The 24,195-nt window shown below is 49.0% G+C and overlaps 1 protein-coding gene across 1 annotated transcript in view; it reads right to left on the bottom strand.

Annotated features, from left to right (window-relative positions):
• Positions 1-24,195, bottom strand: part of LOC146830253 (E3 ubiquitin-protein ligase TRIM39-like) — a 175,605-nt gene that overhangs the window by 38,415 nt on the left and 112,995 nt on the right. Inside the window, exon 3 of the mRNA XM_085604453.1 lies at positions 13,342-13,572. Within this exon, the coding sequence (XP_085460579.1) occupies positions 13,342-13,572 (231 nt within the window). The remainder of the gene's footprint in view (positions 1-13,341; positions 13,573-24,195) is intronic.

Below are 24,195 nucleotides of genomic sequence, written 5' to 3'. Positions count from 1 at the left end.
CGACCCCACCCCCCACAGCAGGGGGATCCCGAACAGCAATGGTCCAGCTGCGGGTAGCTGAGCAGCTGAGGCCGAGCGTGGGGGCCTCCCACAGCGGAGCACCGAGCATCGTGCCGCTTAAATCTTAACTACACCGGCAGGAGTGTTCAGCAAGACACAGGTGAGCCTCGGTGAGCCTGGTTTCGGCTATAGGCAGATAATAGTGGCAAGCGCGGCCGCCATTAGGAGGCGGCCACGGTGAGTGCGTGCCCTCGGCGGCAGTCACAGAGGCGGCCTGACTAGGTGCACGTGCAGCCTGTGACCCGCCCTGTGTGCCCCGCTTGACCTGTCTGCCTCCTTCCATCAGCTCCACCTGCTCCCTGCCCAGCCCTCCCACCTGGGAGAAGATAACTTTACACTAGGGGGCATAGCATACAACCACGGCCACGCCAAAGCACCTTTAAAGGAACCACTCTCGCAATACTACAGCATTAAAGAAAGGAGCATTTGCCCCCTTAGCATCTGCAGCAGCACAAGATCGGTAAGAGCGGCAACTGACGCGCCTTGGACTGATTGGGCTGCTGGGCAGCAGGAGGAGCATCCTCAGTGGCTCACCTAGCAAATGGGGCCCAAAAGAAAAGGCAGATTGCGTACGACACCGGACGTAACCCCCAATGGTCATTTCTCCAAAAAAAGGATTACTAGGATTACAAGGAGCAAATCACTTACAGATAGCTTAAATGAAATTCCCGAAGACGCCGCACAAAGGGGCTCGATTAGATACTTTTTTAGGGAAAACAACACCCCTAGCATCGATCATGGCACCATCCAGGGAACTCCACCCTACGCCCTGCGCTCGGCTCAAGACAGCAGTCCCAAAGGGCCGGGTAGACGGCCCTCCGATCATACCCGCATATGCATGGATGGCCTACTTCCTTCCGAGGTGGCCAGGAACGAGAAGGAAATGGTGGCTGTAGTCTGCAAGCAACCTGATGTAACGCAGTCTAATGATCTACTCAAGTGGCAAACCTCTCTTCCACTCTTAGAAACGGGGCACGATGCCACAATTAGCAATATCCACGAGGCAGTCCCTACCAAAGAAGCTGCTACAGTAGGGACGACAGCGCTAATTCGTCAGCTTAAAGGCCTCAGCCCAGAAAGTCAGAGCATGGAGACCGAACAAAAATCTAAGAGCCCTTGGTCCCACTCAGTCAGCAGGGGCCCAGAATCCCCTGTGGGAGGGGAGCTCACAGCTTCATTCCTCCACAATCTTGGCCAAAAGATTGAAATATCCTTAGAATTAACCCCAAATCTATTGTTCTCATCATCGCCTCCACGGGCCCCCCATTTAAAAGTAGATTACAACTTCAGCAATGCCAGTGCAGACGAGAATCTAGAGAAAACTCCCTCAACCGAGATAAACTGTGCTACTAATAAAACTCTTCTGTGGCAATCATCTATAATGGAAGTTCAAATAAACCTCCTACAAGCTATTGCAGGCCATCTAGCCAACATAAGCTCCAGGGTGGAGGAACTAGACAACAGGATCTCCCAGTACCTGGTCTCCAACGCGGCGGACTGTTCGTGTTGCTGTTCAATCCTCATGGAGAAATGGGCCTCTCTCCCCAAGCTCCTAGCAGACATAGTAGAGATAGCCAAAGGACGCAGGGAGGTGTTGAGTATAAACAACACAGATGACAGGGCGTCGGCTAACGGCTATCTTCAGGAGGCGCGTCAGCCAGCCGGGCCCCAACTGGGACCGGAACCGAAGACAGCAGCCGAACAGGACAAAAGAGCGACTCAAACGATTGAGAACCCTGCTAGTAGATCTAAAACAGCCCAAGGCACACCAAGCCCAATTTGTGGGGGTAGCGGGGATAGCAATGTCCCGCCAACAGACTTGCAGGAACATTCCCTCAGTACAACGACCCTATCAAGGAGAGCAAAAAAGAAGCTGAAGAAACAACTGAAAAAAAACTAAGTCAAGAGGGAGACAACTGCAGCTGTTGAAGACCGACCACCCACCCCAGCAAGGGGGTACCAAAACTACTCAGCCCTACCCAATTTTCATTGCTAAAAATTTGGGCAAAGAGGACTCCCCAGTTTCCCTGCCTCCGGGAGACCAGCAAATAGAAACAACATCACCGTGCTCCTTAACCGTGAGGGGCCAAAAGTCACCAGCAAGGCCAGACCAGCCTATAGGAAATGATTCAACAGCTGGAATAAGTCCGGCACCTCCTGAAACAAGCCCCCAGTCAGCGATGGTTACAATTGCACTGCAAACGATTGATCCAAACCCACTTCAGCTAAAACCAGGGCACCAGTCTGGTACTAAGAGCACTCAAGGCTACAGCAAGCGGTCCCAAGTAGGATCCTCTACAACCGAACAAGGATACCAAAGCACAGGATCAATTTCTGCAAAGCCCACCCCAGGAAAGGGAACAGTGGCCCAAACTACAGGCTCACCAACAGTTAGGTAGTCCTCACTCTGAGGTTTCTTAGCACGAGACAGCACGACATCCCGAACCGGAGTAACATTCTACGTCTTTTCAAACATCTGGCCACCCTAGAACAGACACAAACGGGTGACTTAGAATGGGTGAAATTCCTGAACATGAAGGGGGACACATACGGTGACCCAACAGTGGTGGGCCTGAAGTACAAAAAAAATATAACAAGCCGTGGTGAACAGCTCTACACAACTTGCAGAGTGGGGCATCAATGTCCAGATGCTGCCGCCCCCAAAATACCCACATATCTTAGCACCGGATAATAGGGGCAAGGCCCCCTGGTTGATCCTGCCTGGGACAAACAGCTTGGGACCCCCGGGCAGAACTCGGATGGGCCATAGAGACACAACGGGCATTAGGTTCTCATGCCAAAATAACCATCGGGAAATTCGCGTAGCCCCCTTTGCTCCGGACCTATCTGGAATTTCAAGAGGATGGCAGCAGCATTCCTAACTGCGGTGGAACCCATCCCGGCAGGGGAGATGCCAGGCGACGAGTATTCCACAAGCAGCAATTAACCTACATTTCCTGGAATATAGCTGGGATTAGTAAAATCAGCGAAAATGAAAACTTGAAGCAGTTTCTGGAAATCAGTGATATACTTTGTCTCCAAGAGACTTGGGCTCTGTCCAGCACTCTACTGGCAGGGTATTACGAACACTTTGTCCCAGCCATAAAAAAGAATCTATTTGGCCGACAGGCTGGTGGTCTATAAGTTTTTATACAGCACAAATGCACCCTCGAAGCTACAGATTTTAACCTAACCTCACCCGGATTGCAAGCCCTACACATCAGAGGCCTGAACCTCAAATCACACCCAATGCACCTGCTGATAATAAACTGCTACATCAACCCGGGCCAGACTACCATGAGAGATCAGTTGGAGGCATAGTCAGGGAAATTAGATGACCTCTTATTCAAATATAAATCATACCAGGTTATTCTAGCCGGGGATTTCAACCTGAAGGATCTCGATAAAGCTGACTACTTTTTCAATCTAACTAACAATCATTATCTGACCTCAACTCACGCACTGAAAAAAGCCCGCTCGAATTCCTGGGACCCCCTCCCCACCTTCAGGGACACCTCAAGAATCAACTACATCATGGCCAGCGAAGCGATGGTGGCCAGATTGAAAGATTTTAAAGTTGAAGATAGGACGGAAAGTGACAACGGGCCATAAAGAGCAGTGTTCCAGCTGAATGTTCCGCCAGCCATTATCCACCAAACCATTTGTGTGTCAAGAGGGGATGACAAACATAGTGTCTTGAGGAGGATTAAATGGTAAGACAAGACAGGCAACACGTTCCAACTGTGGTTAGATCAGAAACAGGAAGGTTGTCTGTCTTCGTCGCTCTCACCCATAATGGACTGGAAGAATATTGTTGAGGACCTACAAGCAAAGCTTGGGAATCCCTAGCCACAATGCCCCAGGTTCAAATGGCAACCAAGATTTGGTGGTACCTGGCCAAACAAAGACATACGAAAAAGCAAACGGCTCCTACGTAAGGCCCTCGCAATAAAGAAAAGAGGGGGCGGACTACTGGAGGGAACTTCGGTTGCATCGCTGAGGGCAGCCCTAAGGAAGAAACTATGAGAACATTAAAATTCCACCATAGAAAGGGAATGGCTCAAAGTCTTCTCCCTGCTTAAGCAGAAGAATACAGCGCAACTTTAGAGACATATAAACCAGTTGAGCAGCCGAGGACTCTCAAGAGAAAACGAAGTAGCAGAAAAAGACTGGTTGATTCACGTCAAGCAGCTATATGCAATTGCCCCCCTAAATAAGGATAGTACAGAAGGGGCCAGCTGTGGGGCAGGCCGAGTGTGGCAATTTAGTGCAAAATCAGGAGTTACGACTGCAAGCCCAGGCAACTCACCCATGGGTAAGAGAACCGCGGCCGAGGAACATTGTACACCACAAGCCTAGATAAACCCCCAAATGGTCATAAGCACCTTCAAGAACATGAAGAACGATGGGGCCCCAGGGCCCAACTGGATCCCAGCACCGATCTTCAAAAGGCTCCCAACTTCTTGTCGGCAATTCTAATTCCACTTTACAACCACACTTTCTTGACAGCCATAACCCCTGTCTCCTGGAGGGGCTCCATTTTGGTCCCTATTTTCAAAAAAGGAGACCGTTTAAAGCCATCAAATTATAGGCTCGTCGACCTGCTTGACCTTGAAGATAAGGCTTATGCCCGCCTACTACTGAAGGACTTGGAGACGTGGGCTGAAGAGAATAGGATCATGCCCTTCTAACAGACTGGCTTTAGGTCACAGTCATCGACCATGGATAATGTACTGGCGCTAGCGCACTTATCAGCCCAGGCAACCCAGAAGAACCATCCTCCACTTTTCTGCTGCTTCATGGATTATAGCACAGCCTTCGACAAAGTTGTTTGTAGAAGATTATGGTGGAAGCTAGAAAACTGGGGCATCCCTCCAAACCTACTGAATGCAATTAGATCACTATATGAAGACACCTGAGTGCGGGTTAAAACCAGCGCCTGCACAGTGTCCCCTAAAATAACCACGGAGAACGGGCGGAAGCATAGGCGTACCCGCCGACGCTGACTACAGGGACCACAGTTCATTGGGGTAACACGTTGGTAGGTAAGCAGTGTGCGACCATTTTGTTTAGTTATTTAGTGGCTCCCTGAGCCCCGAGAGCCGACGGGCTCTAGGTTACGCACCTGCGTTGTTACGAGAGGTACCAGACCTGATATGATTTTAACAGCCTACACTAGCAACCCTACACTCTTCCTACTCCCTGCTGACGAGAGGCAACAACCTCGAAACACGTGTCCAGGGATGGCTAACGCTACTCTGACTTGCACGCACCACTGAGCATAGGCGTACCCGCCGACGCTGACTACAGGGACCACAGTTCATTGGGGTAACACGTTGGTAGGTAAGCAGTGTGCGACCATTTTGTTTAGTTATTTAGTGGCTCCCTGAGCCTCGAGAGCCGACGGGCTCTAGGTTACGCACCTGCGTTGTTACGAGAGGTACCAGACCTGATATGATTTTAACAGCCTACACTAGCAACCCTACACTCTTCCTACTCCCTGCTGACGAGAGGCAACAACCTCGAAACACGTGTCCAGGGATGGCTAACGCTACTCTGACTTGCACGCACCACTGAGCATAGGCGTACCCGCCGACGCTGACTACAGGGACCACAGTTCATTGGGGTAACACGTTGGTAGGTAAGCAGTGTGTGACCATTTTGTTTAGTTATTTAGTGGCTCCCTGAGCCCCGAGAGCCGACGGGCTGTAGGTTACGCACCTGCGTTGTTACGAGAGGTACCAGACCTGATATGATTTTAACAGCCTACACTAGCAACCCTACACTCTTCCTACTCCCTGCTGACGAGAGGCAACAACCTCGAAACACGTGTCCAGGGATGGCTAACGCTACTCTGACTTGCACGCACCACTGAGCATAGGCGTACCCGCCGACGCTGACTACAGGGACCACAGTTCATTGGGGTAACACGTTGGTAGGTAAGCAGTGTGCGACCATTTTGTTTAGTTATTTAGTGGCTCCCTGAGCCCCGAGAGCCGACGGGCTCTAGGTTACGCACCTGCGTTGTTACGAGAGGTACCAGACCTGATATGATTTTAACAGCCTACACTAGCAACCCTACACTCTTCCTACTCCCTGCTGACGAGAGGCAACAACCTTGAAACACGTGTCCAGGGATGGCTAACGCTACTCTGACTTGCACGCACCACTGAGCATAGGCGTACCCGCCGACGCTGACTACAGGGACCACAGTTCATTGGGGTAACACGTTGGTAGGTAAGCAGTGTGCGACCATTTTGTTTAGTTATTTAGTGGCTCCCTGAGCCCCGAGAGCCGCCGGGCTCTAGGTTACGCACCTGCGTTGTTACGAGAGGTACCAGACCTGATATGATTTTAACAGCCTACACTAGCAACCCTACACTCTTCCTACTCCCTGCTGACGAGAGGCAACAACCTCGAAACACGTGTCCAGGGATGGCTAACGCTACTCTGACTTGCACGCACCACTGAGCATAGGCGTACCCGCCGACGCTGACTACAGGGACCACAGTTCATTGGGGTAACACGTTGGTAGGTAAGCAGTGTGCGACCATTTTGTTTAGTTATTTAGTGGCTCCCTGAGCCCCGAGAGCCGACGGGCTCTAGGTTACGCACCTGCGTTGTTACGAGAGGTACCAGACCTGATATGATTTTAACAGCCTACACTAGCAACCCTACACTCTTCCTACTCCCTGCTGACGAGAGGCAACAACCTCGAAACACGTGTCCAGGGATGGCTATCGCTACTCTGACTTGCACGCACCACTGAGCATAGGCGTACCCGCCGATGCTGACTACAGGGACCACAGTTCATTGGGGTAACACGTTGGTAGGTAAGCAGTGTGCGACCATTTTGTTTAGTTATTTAGTGGCTCCCTGAGCCCCGAGAGCCTACGGGCTCTAGGTTACGCACCTGCGTTGTTACGAGAGGTACCAGACCTGATATGATTTTAACAGCCTACACTAGCAACCCTACACTCTTCCTACTCCCTGCTGACGAGAGGCAACAACCTCGAAACACGTGTCCAAGGATGGCTAACGCTACTCTGACTTGCACGCACCACTGAGCATAGGCGTACCCGCCGACGCTGACTACAGGGACCACAGTTCATTGGGGTAACACGTTGGTAGGTAAGCAGTGTGCGACCATTTTGTTTAGTTATTTAGTGGCTCCCTGAGCCCCGAGAGCCGACGGGCTCTAGGTTACGCACCTGCGTTGTTACGAGAGGTACCAGACCTGATATGATTTTAACAGCCTACACTAGCAACCCTACACTCTTCCTACTCCCTGCTGACGAGAGGCAACAACCTCGAAACACGTGTCCAGGGATGGCTAACGCTACTCTGACTTGCACGCACCACTGAGCATAGGCGTACCCGCCGATGCTGACTACAGGGACCACAGTTCATTGGGGTAACACGTTGGTAGGTAAGCAGTGTGCGACCAATTTGTTTAGTTATTTAGTGGCTCCCTGAGCCCCGAGAGCCGACGGGCTCTAGGTTACGCACCTGCGTTGTTACGAGAGGTACCAGACCTGATATGATTTTAACAGCCTACACTAGCAACCCTACACTCTTCCTACTCCCTGCTGACGAGAGGCAACAACCTCGAAACACGTGTCCAGGGATGGCTAATGAGATTAACCACTCTAAGAATTGCAGATTTCAACCCCGCATGGGCCCGAAGGGGTGAATCCACAAACTGCAGACTATGTCCCTACACAAGGGAATCGTGGTTGCATCTTCTATGCTATTGCCCTAACCTTAACAACGAACGGCGGCGACTACTGCGCCTGATCTGTATCATCAACGGAATAAAGTCCTGTAGCGAAGCGTCAGACATGTGCCTCTCTACCTCAAATACGTCGGCCCTAGCAAGACTGGGAAAATTCATTCATCACATCAGGACCGCCCTAAAAGCTGTGAATTAATGTAATAAAACCCTGGGGAAGAGCACTGTAAATCCAGCGGAAGAAAGCTGAGGGGGCTTCAATCAAGTACTGACGCTTTTTGCACTTTCAGAACGGCCTCTTGGACTGCACCCCATATGATTACTAATCAGAGCGCCAAGGGGAACAGGTCACTCCTTGGTAATGCAGCCTATTTTTATGGATCCAAGGGGGCTTCTGGATCGTGCTTAAGGCCACACGACCAAGACTATAAACTCCAACGAAGGCCGATCGGGATGGCACCGGGGAGGGGCGGCAACGTTTATCTATAACAAACTGAAGGTTTATCACTGTTTTTAGAATTTATATGCTGAATGTTTTACTGTAATGATTTTAATTAATTGTACAGTTAATAAATTCATTCATTCAAGTCTTTAAGACCACGAGCACCGGAGCTTAATTACATTTTGGATCAACAGTGCTGAACCTTATTAAAAAGCATGAAACCTATTGTTGATACAGCTGTACCAAAGTATGCAACCATATTTCACAATGTGGCCGTTTTACGAGAGACTTCTTTCTTCATCTGTGCACACATGGTTTTTTGTGAAAATGTAAATAAGGGAAGGTGAGACGGTGTAAGAGGGATTGACCAGAACTGCACACATTGTAGTAATTATATTCAGTCTCAACCAGTTAATGAATGCAACCAGTGCTCACTTTATTTATGTTCCATTGATAATAGCATTCATTTTTAATGTATAAAATGTGTTAATATCATGATATTTCAACTTAGGAACATAATTGAAATGCATTTATATTTACACTGTTTTGAGGATGTTCATTGTTGACCTCCATAGGAGATTTTCAGCAATAAAACATAATCTATGCTTACATACACTTTGGTAACCAGGTCCAAAAAGCAACAATAGGCGCTCAGCACTGCGTATGCGGAAAGTAGAAAACCCAATTATCTTAAACGGTGCTCATAGGAAAAAAGGGTCGGTTACCAAAACACCCTTAATATGTCCCTCATAAAAGGGGGACAATACAATCTCAAACTAATCCGAGCACCCAGGTTTTAATAAAGAGACAATGGTGATTCCAACGACACTTGATGTAAAGTCCACTTTAATCCAAGTCATCTGTTTGGGTCAAAAGGAGGCGTCGTCCATAAATCTTCATAAGCAGGGTGAGTTGAGTTTCACACAGTCAATGGAAAATCCAATTAATCGAAGAATAGCACAACCGGCATACAATGTTTCAGCCAATAACACAGTTCAGCCAACACGTGTTTCGTCGATAGGCCTGCGATACCTTGACTTCATCAGGGCTTTAAACGTTAAAATAAGGGATATAAAAAAAAATACACAAGCATGATTGCCAAAAGGACCTTCACCCACCACTGGTATCAAGCATAAGAAACCTGGCCTTTGGCCAGGATACTGCTCTCCCAGGCGTGCAGCTCCACCTTGAGTGCCTCTGCCTCCTGCATCCTCCCCTGACCCTGGTTCAAGGCCTGTGCCTCGCTCTGCCTTGCATCTAGCCTGCTCTTCAGTTTCTGCCCTTTTATTTTCCTCTTCTTATCCTCTTTATTTCTGCCTTTATTGTTTTTTACTCCTTTTTTAAATTAATTTCTCCTTCTCCTCTTTTTCTCCTTCTCTTTTGCCTCCTTTCCCACTGCTGTGGCCCCCGCGGCCCCTCCCCCCACCTGCTTGTTCCCGCTCCCACCTCCCTGCTGACCTGCACTCCCACAACCCCTACTTAATGGCGGACGCTGCGCTGAAGTCGCACCGAAGGCTAGCCCGTCTGCGTCCGACCGTGACCAGCGCCAGGAACCCTGCCCCCCCATCCCACCAGCACTACAGCTCTGCGGCTCTCTACGCTCTCAACACAAGCAAGAACAACAACTGCAAACTCTCTTCACCCCACGACACCCACGGACCCTTCCCCTGCCGACACTGTCACATTCGCTGAGACCCAGGCCCCTCCTCCTCCATTCAGCAACAACTCCACCACACCAGAAACCCTGCAATGCATCCTCCTCAATGTCCGCTCCCTCCACAGACACGCTACGGAAATCTGGGATCTCTTCGACAGCACCACCCCTGATGTCGCCTTCCTCACTGAAACCTGGACCAACGCCGCCTCGGGACCCAACATCGTGATAGCCATCCCCGAAGGCTATAAGTTCTATAAGATCACACGGAAGGACCGTCCCAACCACCCCGGACGAGGCATTGCCATCGCCCACAAGTCCAACCTTTGCCTGAGCACCTACACAGACGAACCTACAGACCTGAAAGAACACCTCCATTTCAAAATACAGACCAACCCGTCCACCACCCTTCGAGGCACCCTCATCTACAGGCCCCACACACCTTTCTACGAGTTGAACGCCGACATCATCGCCCCGCAAGCCATCACCTCCACCGATTACACCCTGCTGGGAGACCTCGACAAACTCCTAGACCCCAACTCCGCCTTCCGCCTGGACAACTTCCACAACATCGGACTCAAACAGATCGTACCAGAACCAGCGCACTCAGCATGACACACCTTCGACCTCATCTTCACAGCAGGGAACCCCTTCGCCTTCAGCCATACCTCCGAACTCTTATGGACGGACAACCATTGTGTCCACTTCACCTTCAAAACCAACATCACCCCCAAATGTCCTCACTAGCTGATCCCTGATGACCAGCTCACCGCCTCCCTCAGCAGCTCCGCACCCACCACCACAGATGATGACCCAACCACTGCAGCCCATACCCTACACCGACTGCGCCAACACGATTTCCCCCCTCAAGAAAACCTCCAACCCCCACGCCGAGAAAGCCTTCTGGTTCTCCACCTAACTCCGAGAATCTAGACGCACTTGCAGACACCTCAAAAAGCTATGGAGGAACTCCAAAACAACAGCAGACTTCAACAGCTTCAAAACAGCCATCACATCCCACCACAAACTCATCAGATACTCAAGGAAGAAAGCACTCCTGAACAGAATCTCCACTCACGCACACAACAGAAAGTAACTTTTTGGCATCATCAAAGAGTTTGCACAACCAAACAGCGAGACCTCTGACATCCCACCCTCTCAGGACCTCTGCGACAGACTCGGCGCCTTTTTCCATCTCAAAATCAAGACCATCTATGACAACGTTGATGACAACAGCCCCCATGCAGAACCCACACCCACCACCTCCTGCAACACACAGCTGATACTTGACAGCTGGACCACCATCAGCATTGAAGACACCCTGAAGTCCATGAAGCCAACCGACTACGACCCCGACTCCGGGGCCCCTACAGACCCCTGCCCCCACCACATCTACTACAAAGCAGCAGACATCATCGCCCCAGTGCTGCAACGAATCATCAACCGCTCCTTTGAGAACGCCTCCTTCCCTGACGACCAGAAACACACAGAGATCAACCCCCTCCTGAAAAAAATCCTCAGCCGACCCCACTGACCTCAAGAACTACAGACCGATCTCCTTACTCCTGTACCCGGCAAAAGTAATGGAAAAAGCCATCAACAAACAACTCGCCTCCTTCATAGACTAAAACAACATCCTCGACGCCTCCTAATCAGGCTTCAGGAAGAACCACAGCATCAAAACTGCCCTTCTTGCCGCGACAGACAACATTTGCTGGCTCCTCGACAGAGGAGAGACTGTGGCCCTCATCCTCCTGGACCTCTTTGCAGCCTTCGACACAGTCTCTCCGATGTCATACTTATGTAATACGGCAGATAGTAGTTGAGAAGAGTAAGACAGACAAACAAATATGGCCCAAATGTTAGGGTAATTTAAGTCCGATAACAGCAGGATAGTAGCCTAAACATTAACAGACATTAACTGCCCAAGAGGCTCTAAAGGGCTGGGTATATAGAAAGCCAGTAAAACACAACATGATCATAATAATTAAACAGCCACAACCTCATAGCAGTCTAAAAATTAAAATGAATGTTCTGAATTGTTGGGATGGACTTTTTTCAACAACAGGTTTAGGGTGAGTATAATGACGTGTAGTCCTTTACTACCATTACATACCCGTATCTGCATTACCATTTGGGCCATATTTGTTTGCTAATTTATTCTTCCTTACTACTATCCTGCTATTATCTGACCTGTATTAGCCTTACCTTTGGGCCATATTCGTTTGTCTATCTTACTCTTCTTAACTACTATCTGCCGTGTTGTATAAGTGTATGACATCGGTTTATGTACGGATAATTCTTTTTGTTTCTCTTGTTCTCTTACTTCTTCGGGATTCAGGTGTGCTCCTTTTCCCTTTTTCAGGTAATACATTGACATAATGGCTTATGATCCCGGCAATACTTAGCCGGTTATCCAGATGTGAAATACTCTTTTTAAGGTTGAGCGGAATTCTATCGACAAACCAGGTTACTATGAACTCTTTTCTGTTAATAATTTTTCTATTTCACGTTTCTAGTCATTATGCGGTCTAGCACTTATGGCAAAAATACTCTCGCATGTTGGGTAAGATGGTCCCATCGTCTGTCAATTTCATGGGTTATAACACATGTGGAATCCTTGCTTTGTATTACTACTCACTTGTTTTTTATTACTCTCTATGTAACGTGATTCTCTATTTGAGGTGTTGCACGATGAGTGACAATGTTGTATTAGGTTTCCTTTATGGCTACTCTTAGAGCCTACTCTTTTTGTTTCATAATTTTTTTTGTTCTCATTTCTTATTTTAATCTTATGCCCGGTACCAGTGGTAGGTGCAGGTTCTTTTGACAGTTACTTAAATGTTTACAGCCCTGAAGAAGTCAAGGTATCACAGGCCTATCGACGAAAGACATTTTGGCTGAACCGTGCTATTGGCTGAACAATTGTATGCTGGTTGTACTATTCATCTATTAATTGGATTTTTCATTGAATGTGTGAAACTCAACTAACCTTGCTTGTGAAGATTTATGGATGACACATCCTTTTGAACCACACAGATGAATTGGAAAGTGGACTTTACATCATTTACAGTTGGACTCTTTATTACAGCCTGCGTGCTCAGATTAGTTGTTGAAAAAATAATCTACAACCACAATCTGAATGAGGTCACATGACACAGCTCAGTGTGATTTTCGGAATGGCATCATTTGATGTAGGTACAGCTGTTCGTTATACCGTGTTGGCCGTCAGTATACAAGTAGGTTCCTCTGTACCTAATCGGTCTGTACATTGCGTTTTGCCGTCAGAGCAGGAGGATTTGTCATTAGTTTAACTTGTCTGTATATTTTGCTGGGTTGTCTGAATACAGGAGGTCAGTGTAAATTAACCCTGTCTGTTGATCATTCATGTTCTCCACTTACATTCAACGCCTCTCACGCCAGCACTTCTGTATTCACCAAGCAGTGTCTCACCTTCAGGAGCTCCAACACCGATGCCTTGCATTTCTTCTCTAGATCTGTTATCAGGGCATTAAGAGAGGCGATTCGATTGGACAGTTTGGAGATATTTGCATGTTCCACCCTGGTAATTGTCTCCTCCATCTCCTCCAGTCTCTGGTGCAGTTTCTGCTCTTCATCTCTCAGACGCTGGCGCAGCTCTTCCATCTCAGACGCAAGTTTCTCCTTCTCAGCTCTCACCTTGTCCTGTCAGCATCAAAGAAATGATGGTTAGATTCTGGGAAGATTTAAATGAACACCGCCATATGTAGTGTGTAGTGAGGTAAGGGGTCACAAGGCGTTCTGAAAGAAACCAACAAAACTAGGGCTGGTGCCATATTTAGGGGCGCAGGTGGAGCGAAGCTAAAGCTAAGCAAGAAAACGGTGTTTTTTGCAGCTGCACACGCTTGCTACCTTTCCTTCTACTGTCTTAGTTCTCTGCTCCCACCAACACAGCCCCTCACTGGGCTGTACTGTCTATCCGTCTCCCAAACTGAGCAGTGCACTGCCCACCAGCACACAACCCACAAACCCCTACTGAGCTGTATAATGCCTAAGCACACAGAACCACCACTGAGCTCTGCACTACTCCCATAGCTCCCTCTAAGCTGTGCACTGCTCACTCACATTGACCCTGAGCTGTGCTGCACAAGGCCCTCTTACTGAGCTGTATACTATCTACCCACCTTCCATTACTGAGGCATGCACTATCCAGTCGGACAGACCTTTATGGAGCTGTGCACGGGTCACCACACCGCCCTCCACTGAGCTGGGCACGGCCCACCCACACAGTCCTCCAATGAGCTGCATACTACCCCCCCCCCCCCCCAAATTGTCCCTATGCTTCACATTCAGACCTACACAGCTGGCTCAGAGCTGTGCACTGTCACTCAACCTCACCTATCAAGCTCACCCACCAAACTCCACACACAATCCCCACAGCGGGCTTTGCACTATCCACCCAGGCAGTCCTCCACGGAGCGGAGCAGTGCACCACCCACACAGCCCTCCCCTGAGCTTTATACTACCCACCCATGCAGTCTTACACCTTTATTCCCAACGAGCAGTACACAGCCCACCCAGAACCTTACTAGACTAAGCATTGCACACACACAGACCTTAAGCAGCACCTGCTGCATTGAGTTGTTCATTGCCCACAAACAGCTCCCCACTGAGCTCTATGCCTTCCACCCACTTCACTTAGCCCTATCTTGTTTAATGTTTATATTAAACCTTTGATCACACTCATAAGAACCTACAATGTTAAATTAATTAATTAATTACACGGACGACACACAACTAATTTTGTCACCGAATAACAACCAGGAGGATACCATCAGAAACTTGGATGAATTCCAATTCACTGAAGATGAACGGAAATAAAACAGAATTTCTTTGTTGCTCCTCCAACAAAATACCGGTGTCTCTACCATTGAATTTTTGGCCGCTACCCATGGAAAAGCCTTCGGGCAATCTTGTGGCAGTAGGAAACTTGGGTGTGACTATCGACCAAGGATTATCTTTAGAAAAACAAGTGAATAAGATCACCAGTACCTGTTTTGCTCCGATACTTGCTCTTAGGAAACTATACCCACTGCTCGATATACCTGCCAGGTCACTGATCTCCAGAGGGGTAATACTAAGCAGGCTGGACTACTGCAATTCTTTGTTGCTAGGAGCCCCCAGTTACCTTCTAAAAAAGTTTGAATGTATTCAGACCATTACTGCCAAACTGACACTGAACAAACCCCAATACTCATAGGCCACAGAAACCTTGAAGGAGCTTCATTGGCTACCTGTCAAGCAGAGACTAGTTTTCAAATCCCTATGTATTGCTCATAGGGCATTACATAATAAAGGGCCAGCACCTCTTCAAAATAAAATAAAAAAGTATGCCCCCGGCAGGAACCTTCACTCTACTAATGGCAACTATGCCCAGGAGATCAAGTACAAGAAAGTTAGACAAGGAGGACGTACCTTCACGGTTAACGTGGCCCGGCTGTGGAATGGACTTCCAGCCTCCCTACGTTCTCAAATTGGTTTACAAAAATTCAGAAAGGCACTGAAGACTTGGTTATTTCCCCACTAGTAGCCACTGTTTAGCTTTCCATCTGCTATATCTTACACAATATTGCAGCGTCAGGATACCATTTTTGGTCACAGTGCGCTCTATAAATAACCCTTACAACACAATACAATACAACACCTCCCCCACAGAGCTGTGTGCTGTTCATCCATTCAGCCCCCATTAAGCTGTACACTGCTCAAGCCCTCAGTTCCTCAGTCAATCGGCCTATTGAGGTCTGCGCTGCTCATCCACGCAGACCAGGACTGAACTGTGCACTGTCCATCCACAAAGCTCCCCACTGAGCTGCACACTGCCCACCCAAGCTTCCCCCTTGCTGAGTACTTTGGAACCGATTGATCATATCTGTGACAGTGTGAAGGAACTACATAAAATTCATGACAGTTTTAACTTTGACGGATGGAGCATCTAGTCTTGGTTGAAAAGCATTTTTTGGGGAGGGAGGAAGGTATTGGAAATTGTTCTGGTGGGCCTCCTGCCTTAAGTATTTCCAGGCAGGAGGACGGCCTTGACCTTTTCTTACTTTATATCCTTAACAAAATCTGCACATCTTCTACCAGACATTTCCCCCAAGAAAGAGAGCCCATCCCTTCCGTCCCAAGCAAGATATTCAAGAAAGGTGTTGATTCAAATAAAAATTATGATTATGGATCGCTTGATTATGATATGTTTCAGGAAGATAATAGAAGCGAGTTGACGAATGATAACTCATTTCCAATTTTAGGATTAGGCCGGACTTGAACACCCGATCTTCTACCTATCAAACCTACTAAAAACTGTGACCTATACATAATGGAGACATCCTTAAATCCGAATACATGATCATTTGAGATTCAAACGCTCTTGTATATAAAAGAAGAGAGCCTCTGTAATTTACAGAACAATTGACACTGCTTAGCGCAGTACGCCTTCTTCATTACTTATATCCCTATAGTCCTTATCCCTCATTAAGTGGACACTCTGGCTGATGTGCCATCACAAAGATATCCCTTTGTTCAAGCAATCATTCAACCCCATCAAATAACTGCTGCTCTACAAACATTTGTACAAGCGCATCTCACTCATTCTCAGTTAAATCCTAAGGTTCTTTTTTTTTAATTAAACCTTTTTATTGAAATCAAGTGTGACATATTTTCGTATTGATATCGCAAGTAAAAGCCAGAGGAGGTTCAACTCCCAAGAGACACATCAGCCACATTTATTACAGTTGCAGCGTGCTCAGTCGTTGTGCAATGGTATCATCCTTGGACAACGGGGGTTCGCAGATCCCACCCCTATATGTGTTCCAGCTATCCCAGACCTGTTTCCACTTGTTGGGGCACCCTCTAGCAACATAAATCATTTTTGTCAGTGACCATGCACCAGTCCATGTGCTTGCTCCAATCCCCTAGTCTGGGCGGTTCCTGGGCCTTCCACAGCCCTACTATATTACGCTTTGCTACCATCAATTCCAAGATAACCCACAGGCGCTCTTTGGCGGTAAGTTCTGTTGGCCCCAGGCTTTCAGGAGAATATTTAATATTGCCATCAATCTGATGACCCAATACACTTTCCATGAGTCCCACAATTCCCGCCCAGTATCTTTGAATAGCCGTGTATTCCCAGAGCGTGTGTATGAATGTGCCTACCTGTCCACATCATCTAGTGCAAGTCTCTTCAAAGCTATGCGCCATTCGGACCAGGACTGATCTGGCAAGGTACGATCTATGCAGGATCTTGAGCTGCACTAAACGCAACCTAGAAGAGATGGCCACCTCACGAGGAGAAGCCACTGCTGCCAACCATTCATCATTGTCCAGACCAGCCACATCATGGTTCCACTTAGCACGCAGATGGTCCAGTGGGTCCGGCAAGTTATTTATCAGCTTTTTATAAATTATCAATATGGCTTTTTCTGGTAGGTCCCGATCTAGCACTCTATCCTCCAATTTGGAGGACTCGGAGAGCGGTTCCCCTCTGGGGAGTTTTGCAAGTAGGGCATGCCTTATTTGCAGGTATCTAAAATGTTCGTAGAGTGCCATTTCATAGTCCTGTTGTAGCTGGTCAAAGGTGACCACATCCCCGAACTTCCACAGGTCACCCACCCTGGAGATTCCAATAAGATCCCATCGATCAAAGCCCTTCAAGCGAATCAAGCATCCTAGTTGGTCACATAGCCAGAGCGGTGTGGCCTTCGTGATCTTGCCTTCCCACCCCAGACGTTGCAGGGCAGTCTTCCATATTCGCACCGCATGCGCAGTAGGTTCCGTCAAGTTGGGACCAATGGCGTGCGCATAGAGTGCTCCCTCAAATCTCCCATCCGGCAGCAACCATCTGTCAATCTGAAAGGCTTGGTCACATTGGGGTCTGTACATAAGCGCTTTATATCATGTAACCCGATTCCCCCATCGAACCATCCCAGTGTGAGCTTGTGGAGAGCTATGCACGGGGGCCTGCCCTCCCAGAGCAGGTCTCTCAGGAGGCAGTCGATTTCTTTGAAATACAGGGGGCTGCCATAATTTGGGGCATTTTGCAAGGCGTAAAGAAAGCGGGGAAGGGACATCATTTTAAAGAGTGCAGCACGGCCTAGTAGGAAGAGAGGGAGCGTCTTCCAGTGCCTGACGTCTGATTTGAGACGTGCCAAAGGCGGTAGGAGGTTTAGTTCATAGAATTTAGTGGGATCCTCAGAGACCCTAATCCCCAGGTACTTGAAACTATCGACTGCTTCGACTAGTGGGAGTCCGCATGGGAACGAATGTAGCCTCCCGCTAAGGACGTAGATCACTGACTTGGACCAGTTTATCCTGTAGCCGGCAACATCTCCAAAGAATCGAAAGACGTCTAGAATCACATTGAGGGAGGCAGCCAGCGAAGCCAAGTAGAGCAAGATGTCATCTGCATACAATGAGATGCGATCCTCCCATCCCGGAGCCCATTTAGGTCCTCTGACGACGGGATGATTACGGATCCACATAACCAGTGGCTCGAGAGACAGGGCGAAGAGAAGCGGGGACAAAGGGCATCCCTACCGGGTGCCCCGGCTAGGAACAAAGGTGGAGGTAGTCCTATTATTGACTACTACCCGGGCCAGAGGTTTATGGTAGAGAAGTCGAACCCACCCAATGAATTCCGGCCCCATTCCCAATTTACAAAGCACCGCAAATATAAAGGGCCGTTCAATGGTGTCAAAAGCTGTAGCGGGGTCTAGTGACACTACTACTGCATCCTACTCTATCGTTTCTGCTCGACCGAGCACACCGTGAAGTCGGCACAGGTTGAGGGCGGTGTTCCTTGCGGGCATGAAACTCGACTGGTCCGGATGGACCAGGCGGGTAATGACCCGCAATAGTCGGGAGGTCAGGATTTTCGCCAGGATCTTAGCTTCTCCATTCAGCAGCGAAATTGGTCAGTAGGAGGAGCATTTGTGTTTTGGCTTGCCCTCTTTGTGAATAACAATGATGTTAGCTAGTCATTGGTCTACCGGTAGTAGTCCCTGTTCTTTGCTCGTCAGGAACATGTTAGTAAGATACAGTGCAATTTTACTCGAAGTGAGTTTAAATAGCTCTATTGGTAATCCATTAGGACCCGTCGCTTTCCCACCCCGTAATGTCCATAATTTCTAGATCAAGTTCAAGGCGTTCTTCCTCAGCAAGGGACGGCAGGTGGCCTCCTCCTTCGAGTGGGAAGTTTGGGCTGTATAAATGGACTGATAATATTGCCCAAATGCGTCTGCTATGTCTTGTGGGGCGGTTAGGCGGGTGTCAGAGTTAATCTCGATCTCAACCACTGCCTGGTGTGCCTGTTCCGGCCTGTCTAACCAAGCCAGCAACCGACCTGCTTTATCGCCACCGTCGTATATTCTGCTAAGCGTGGTTCTATGATAGAGTTAGGCTGCTTCTGTTGCCAAGTCGGCATACTCCTTAGTTTTTATGCGGAGTTGCTGATGCTCCTCATCCCGCTCCCTCAGCACCTCCTCCAATTGCAAGATTTCACCCTCCAGTCGGGTCAGTCACTGACATGGGGATTCTTGAGGTACCAGGGATTAATCTGGGCCGTGCGCTCTACCATAGGTTCCCCAACCTCGATGCGACAAAGTATCGGAGAATGGTCAGAGATGCCTCTGGCTAAGTGTTGAATCTCCTTGATGCTAACGACTTAGGGCCAGATGTAGGTGGCCAAATAGCAATCTGTAACGCTGAAAATTGCAGAATGTCAGCGTTAGCGATCGCTATTAACTCATGTGAGATGTAGAGGCCGAAACACAGAATCGCGGAATAAGGAATCGGCCAAAAACAACTGAAAACAACTAGCGATTCCTTATTTAGCGGAAATGGCACACCAACTCACTATTTAGCGATTAGCAAAATAAGGAATCGCTAAAAAAATATCGCAAATCAATGTACATAAACTCGCTACTCACATCATCCCCGACATAGTTGCAAAATTCCCAGGGAGCACGCATGATTCCTACATATTCAGGAACAGTGGGATCTATACCCGTCTTGCTGCGGGTGAATTTGAAGAAGACTACCTGCTAGGTAAATCCATGTGACACACCCTGAAGTATACATTTGATGCAACGATTGCCGACTGTGAATAATTTTCCTTTCTTTTACACTTAGGTGGTAGCGCATATGCGGTGTGTGCTTTAATCCTGACTCTGTACCTCAACCCATCTACCCCAAGTGAAAGGAGATATAATGTGGCACATAAATCTACGTGCAATGTGGTTGAGCGTACTTTTGGACTCCTCAAAAGCAGGTTCCTCTGCCTCCACAAAAGTGGAGGTGCACTGCAGTGCCGGCCCCTGATCTGCTGCAAAATGATAGCTGCATGTGCCATGCTGCACAACCTTGCCACAAGGAGGGGGACACCCCAGGAAATCAGTGAATCAGAGGATGAGGATGAGGAATGTCCCCAGCCACAGCACAGCGCAGAGGTGTCACAGCTGCACCAGATGGGAGACACAGACGGGCAGAGATCACACACAACTATTTCTAAGTAATGAGACAAAGCTAGTAACTGCAATTGTGTGACGGCATTTAATTGACCTTCAGTCAGGCAATTGTACAGCACACCGCAAAACTATGATGGCCTCACAGTGCCTGGTCAGGCCAAACATGGCATAGTCACTCCACCATGCATCATCCCTAGTCCCATCATTGTGTCCAATGGGTTAAGTCACCCACCAGACAATGGAATGTGATGGCAGTGCTTATCTTCTGTGCCCACGCGCAGCACTGCTGCGGTCAGCAGGCGCACTGTCCTCGTCAGTGCTGTGTCCTGCGGCTGAACCACTACCACTGCGCCTCCTGTTCTCCTGTAATGGGGGGGTGATGCTGCTGCGGCTTGTTGCCTCCTCACTCTCAGCCCCATCCCCCGACCCTGTGGCAGCAATTTGGTTGGTCTGAAGCACCTCCAAAGCACTGGTGACTGCACTTGGCCATCTCCAATTGCATGACCACTGAGCGCCTGCTGAGGACATGGGTGGCATTGCACAGCCTGTTAACTGCCTTAGTGTGCCCTACCAGTCTCTGTCTGTCCCTACGCCTTGCACCACGGTCGCTATCAATCTTGCTGCATAACAGCCGCACAGCATCAGACATCTCCTTCATGCCCTCTGCCACGGTGTTGTTGAGGCAGTATATGGTCTCCTTCATGTCACTGATGTGTCTATTGTTTGCCACCATCTGGTGTTGCATTGCCCTCATTGTTTTTCCTTGCAGGCGCTGCACTTTAAGCATCTGCCCCTCTAGACCGGAGAAGACACTGGACTCCTCTGCCTCAGGGCTGTGTGCCCTTTGTCGGCGTCTACGTGCATATGCTTTTTGCGGACTGACTGATGTGCTATTAGTTTATAGGGACTACATCTCCCATGATGCATTGCTGATTTTAGGCAAAACATGGTCTGGAGTGGGATTATTGCAGGGGGATTGGGGTTAGGGAGGGGGCACAGCATGCTGTGCATGCATCTTACCTTGTCTGTTGGACCCTGTGGCTCAACTGTCCACGTCTCCGATGCCACTGACGCTCTCCGGCTGGAGGGTGGACTCCACCATTTGTTCTAATGCAGTCGGTGCAGGAGCTGTTTAGGTCCCCCCACCGGTCTTCCTGGCTTGTTTCATCCGGTCGGCCACCCTCTCCTTGGCACGTTTCCAGAGATCATACCATCGCTTCTTGAGGTCTTCTGTTGAGCGATGGGTGACACCAATTGCATTGGTTTTCTGCTGGATCACCAGCCAAATCCTTCTTTTCTGTGCCTCAGGGACATGCAGTGATTTCTTGCCAAAGAGCTGGTCGTGATCCTTCACCACCTCCTCTATAAGGACCTCCAACTCCCTCTCACTGAACTTGTGCTTTCTTTCTCCAGCATCCTTCCCCTTCTCCTGCGAGTCCATGGTTCTCTTGTTGTGTATCAGATAGGTGCTAGCTGTGCAGCTCCTGTGCTCTTGCTCCTGCTCCCTACCTCTCCAACAGCTTCAGGATCAGTGCAGCTGCATGGCTGTGGCCACTTCCTGGTTGTGAGGTCATCAGGAAGCACAGGATTGGCTGAAGCACACATTTTTTTTTTTTTTTTTCTTTTTTAAATACCGGATTCGCTAATTACTGAATTGGTATTAAGAAATCGGTAACACCGATTCGGTAATAGAAATTCAGTATTCTTATTTGCGATTTTTTTTCCGATTCGCTAACTTTTAGCGTTTTTTTTATCCACATCGGAAATACCGAGTTCTTAATAGTGATTCGGTAAAAATCGCTATTAAGAACTCGGTATTTCGGTTTTACCTACATCGGGCCCTTGGTGTTCTAATGCTAGGACATACTCTGTTCTAGACATGCTGCGGTGGGCGCCTGAATAGTACGTGTATTTTTGCTCATTGGGGTGCATTCTTCACCACATATCAACCAGGCCCATGGACCCGAGGAAGCCGTGGATCTGTGTCCGAGAGGGTGGTAACGCCCTCTGGGGCCACCGATCCATTGTGTCTGAAACAATGGAATTAAAGTCACCCCCTATCCATATTCTGCCCTCTGGTAGTGCCAGGAGAAGATCTCCTAGATCCCTAAAGGCCTGGGCCTGCAGGCCCAGTAGAATATAAACAGAAAGGAGGTTCAGTGTTTCCCCTCCCAAGTCCCAGTGATGACAGAAAACCTGCTGAGGTTGTCTGTATGGACCTTGTCTATCACCATGGGACACGACCTCCGCACCATCACACCCACTCCCCGGGAACCAGACCCAAATGCCAAGTGTACCACCAATTTGAAACCCCACCTAGTCATGGCTTTGCATGCGTTGCCTTGCAAGTGTGTTTCCTGCAAGAGGACAACGTCTGGGGAGTGATGCTTAAGGAACTGCAGCACCACACCCCGCTTGATCTTGTCCCCCAGTCCGTTAACATTCCAGGACAATAATTTAAGCCCAGGCCGAGCTACTATGTCACCCGTTATCTAAAGTCGTGTAGCATGAGAACAGGGGGCACCTCCCCCAGGTGTTGTCAGGCTGTGTCGGCACAACAAAGCCCCCTCTCCTATCTGGCTCAGCAGCACAAAACAAATGCATAGTGGCTGTCAACACTCGATGGCACACATAGTCGTCACACTCGTTAAATACAAAACAAAACTGAACAAATCCCCCTCACCTGTGCCTATCGCCCACCCCTTAAACTTGTGGGTGCGTGCGTCCAACCGGGCACCCGGACCAAAGACCAAGATAACTGGTAGACATTTTAAGGACTCATGATAGAGGCATACAACAATTACTCAATGTCCAAATCACAGTATGTTCATTGCGAAGAAGTCCCAGAACAACAGTTCCACAAGGAGGTCTAGCACTAAGAGGGCAGGAATCCCACCCCAGTCAGTAGGCAAAGAGACAAATCCCCCCCCCATGATAGAGGCAACTTACGGACCGGTTATTCAGACCCTCCTGTTGCCATCTCCTGTTTGCTGGCTGGGGAGCCCCCGCTGGATTCTTCAGTACCCCTCTCATTCCTTGCCCCCCGGACTCGGTTGCCCCTGCGGCCTGCAACGCGCCAACCATCCAACCAGTCCCAATCATCCTCAGGGGTGGCGTAGAACCAAGCCTTTGCGTCGGATTCCACCCTCAGCTTGGCCGGGGAAAACATAGCGTATTTCAGTTCTTGCTCACAAAGTGCCTTCTTGACATCGAGGAAGCTGAGCCACTGTCGCTGAACCCTGAGGGTGAAGTCCGGGAAGAAGGTGATTCAACTGTTTTGGAATTCCACTGGGGGCTCAGATCAGGCAGCCTGTAAGATGGTGTCTCTATCTCTGAACTTGAAAATCCGAGCCAGCAGGGGCCGAGGGGGGTCCCTGGTGTCGGTCTGCTGCCCGGCACCCGGTGCGCTCTCTCCGCGGAGAAGAGATTGGATAGGCCGCTTGGTTTTTGGTAGGTGGTAACCAATTCTTCCATGAACAAGTTTGCTGCTGGCCCCTCCATCCTTTCCGGAATCCCCAAGATGCAGACGTTATTGCACCTAGAGTGCCCTTCATAGTCATCCAGCTGTGCTTTCAATTTGGAGGCGTGGACCTGAAGATCATCCATCTTGCGCTGAAGTTCGGAGGTGTCGTCAACCAAGGAGCTGGCCTTTATTTCTACCACTTTTAGGCGCGCATTCATGGAGCGCATATCCGCCGGATGAGGGAGACTTTCGTGGACACAGAATCAATTTGCAACTCCAGCGATGTGCGAACGGTCGTGATGCGTCGACTCCTTCACCTCTTCTCCAGATTGGTGTTTTTCTGAA

This window comes from Triturus cristatus, chromosome 5_1 (genome assembly GCF_964204655.1).
Source record: "Triturus cristatus chromosome 5_1, aTriCri1.1, whole genome shotgun sequence".
NCBI lineage: Eukaryota > Metazoa > Chordata > Amphibia > Caudata > Salamandridae > Triturus > Triturus cristatus.
This window is presented reverse-complemented; position numbering and strand designations above follow the sequence as displayed.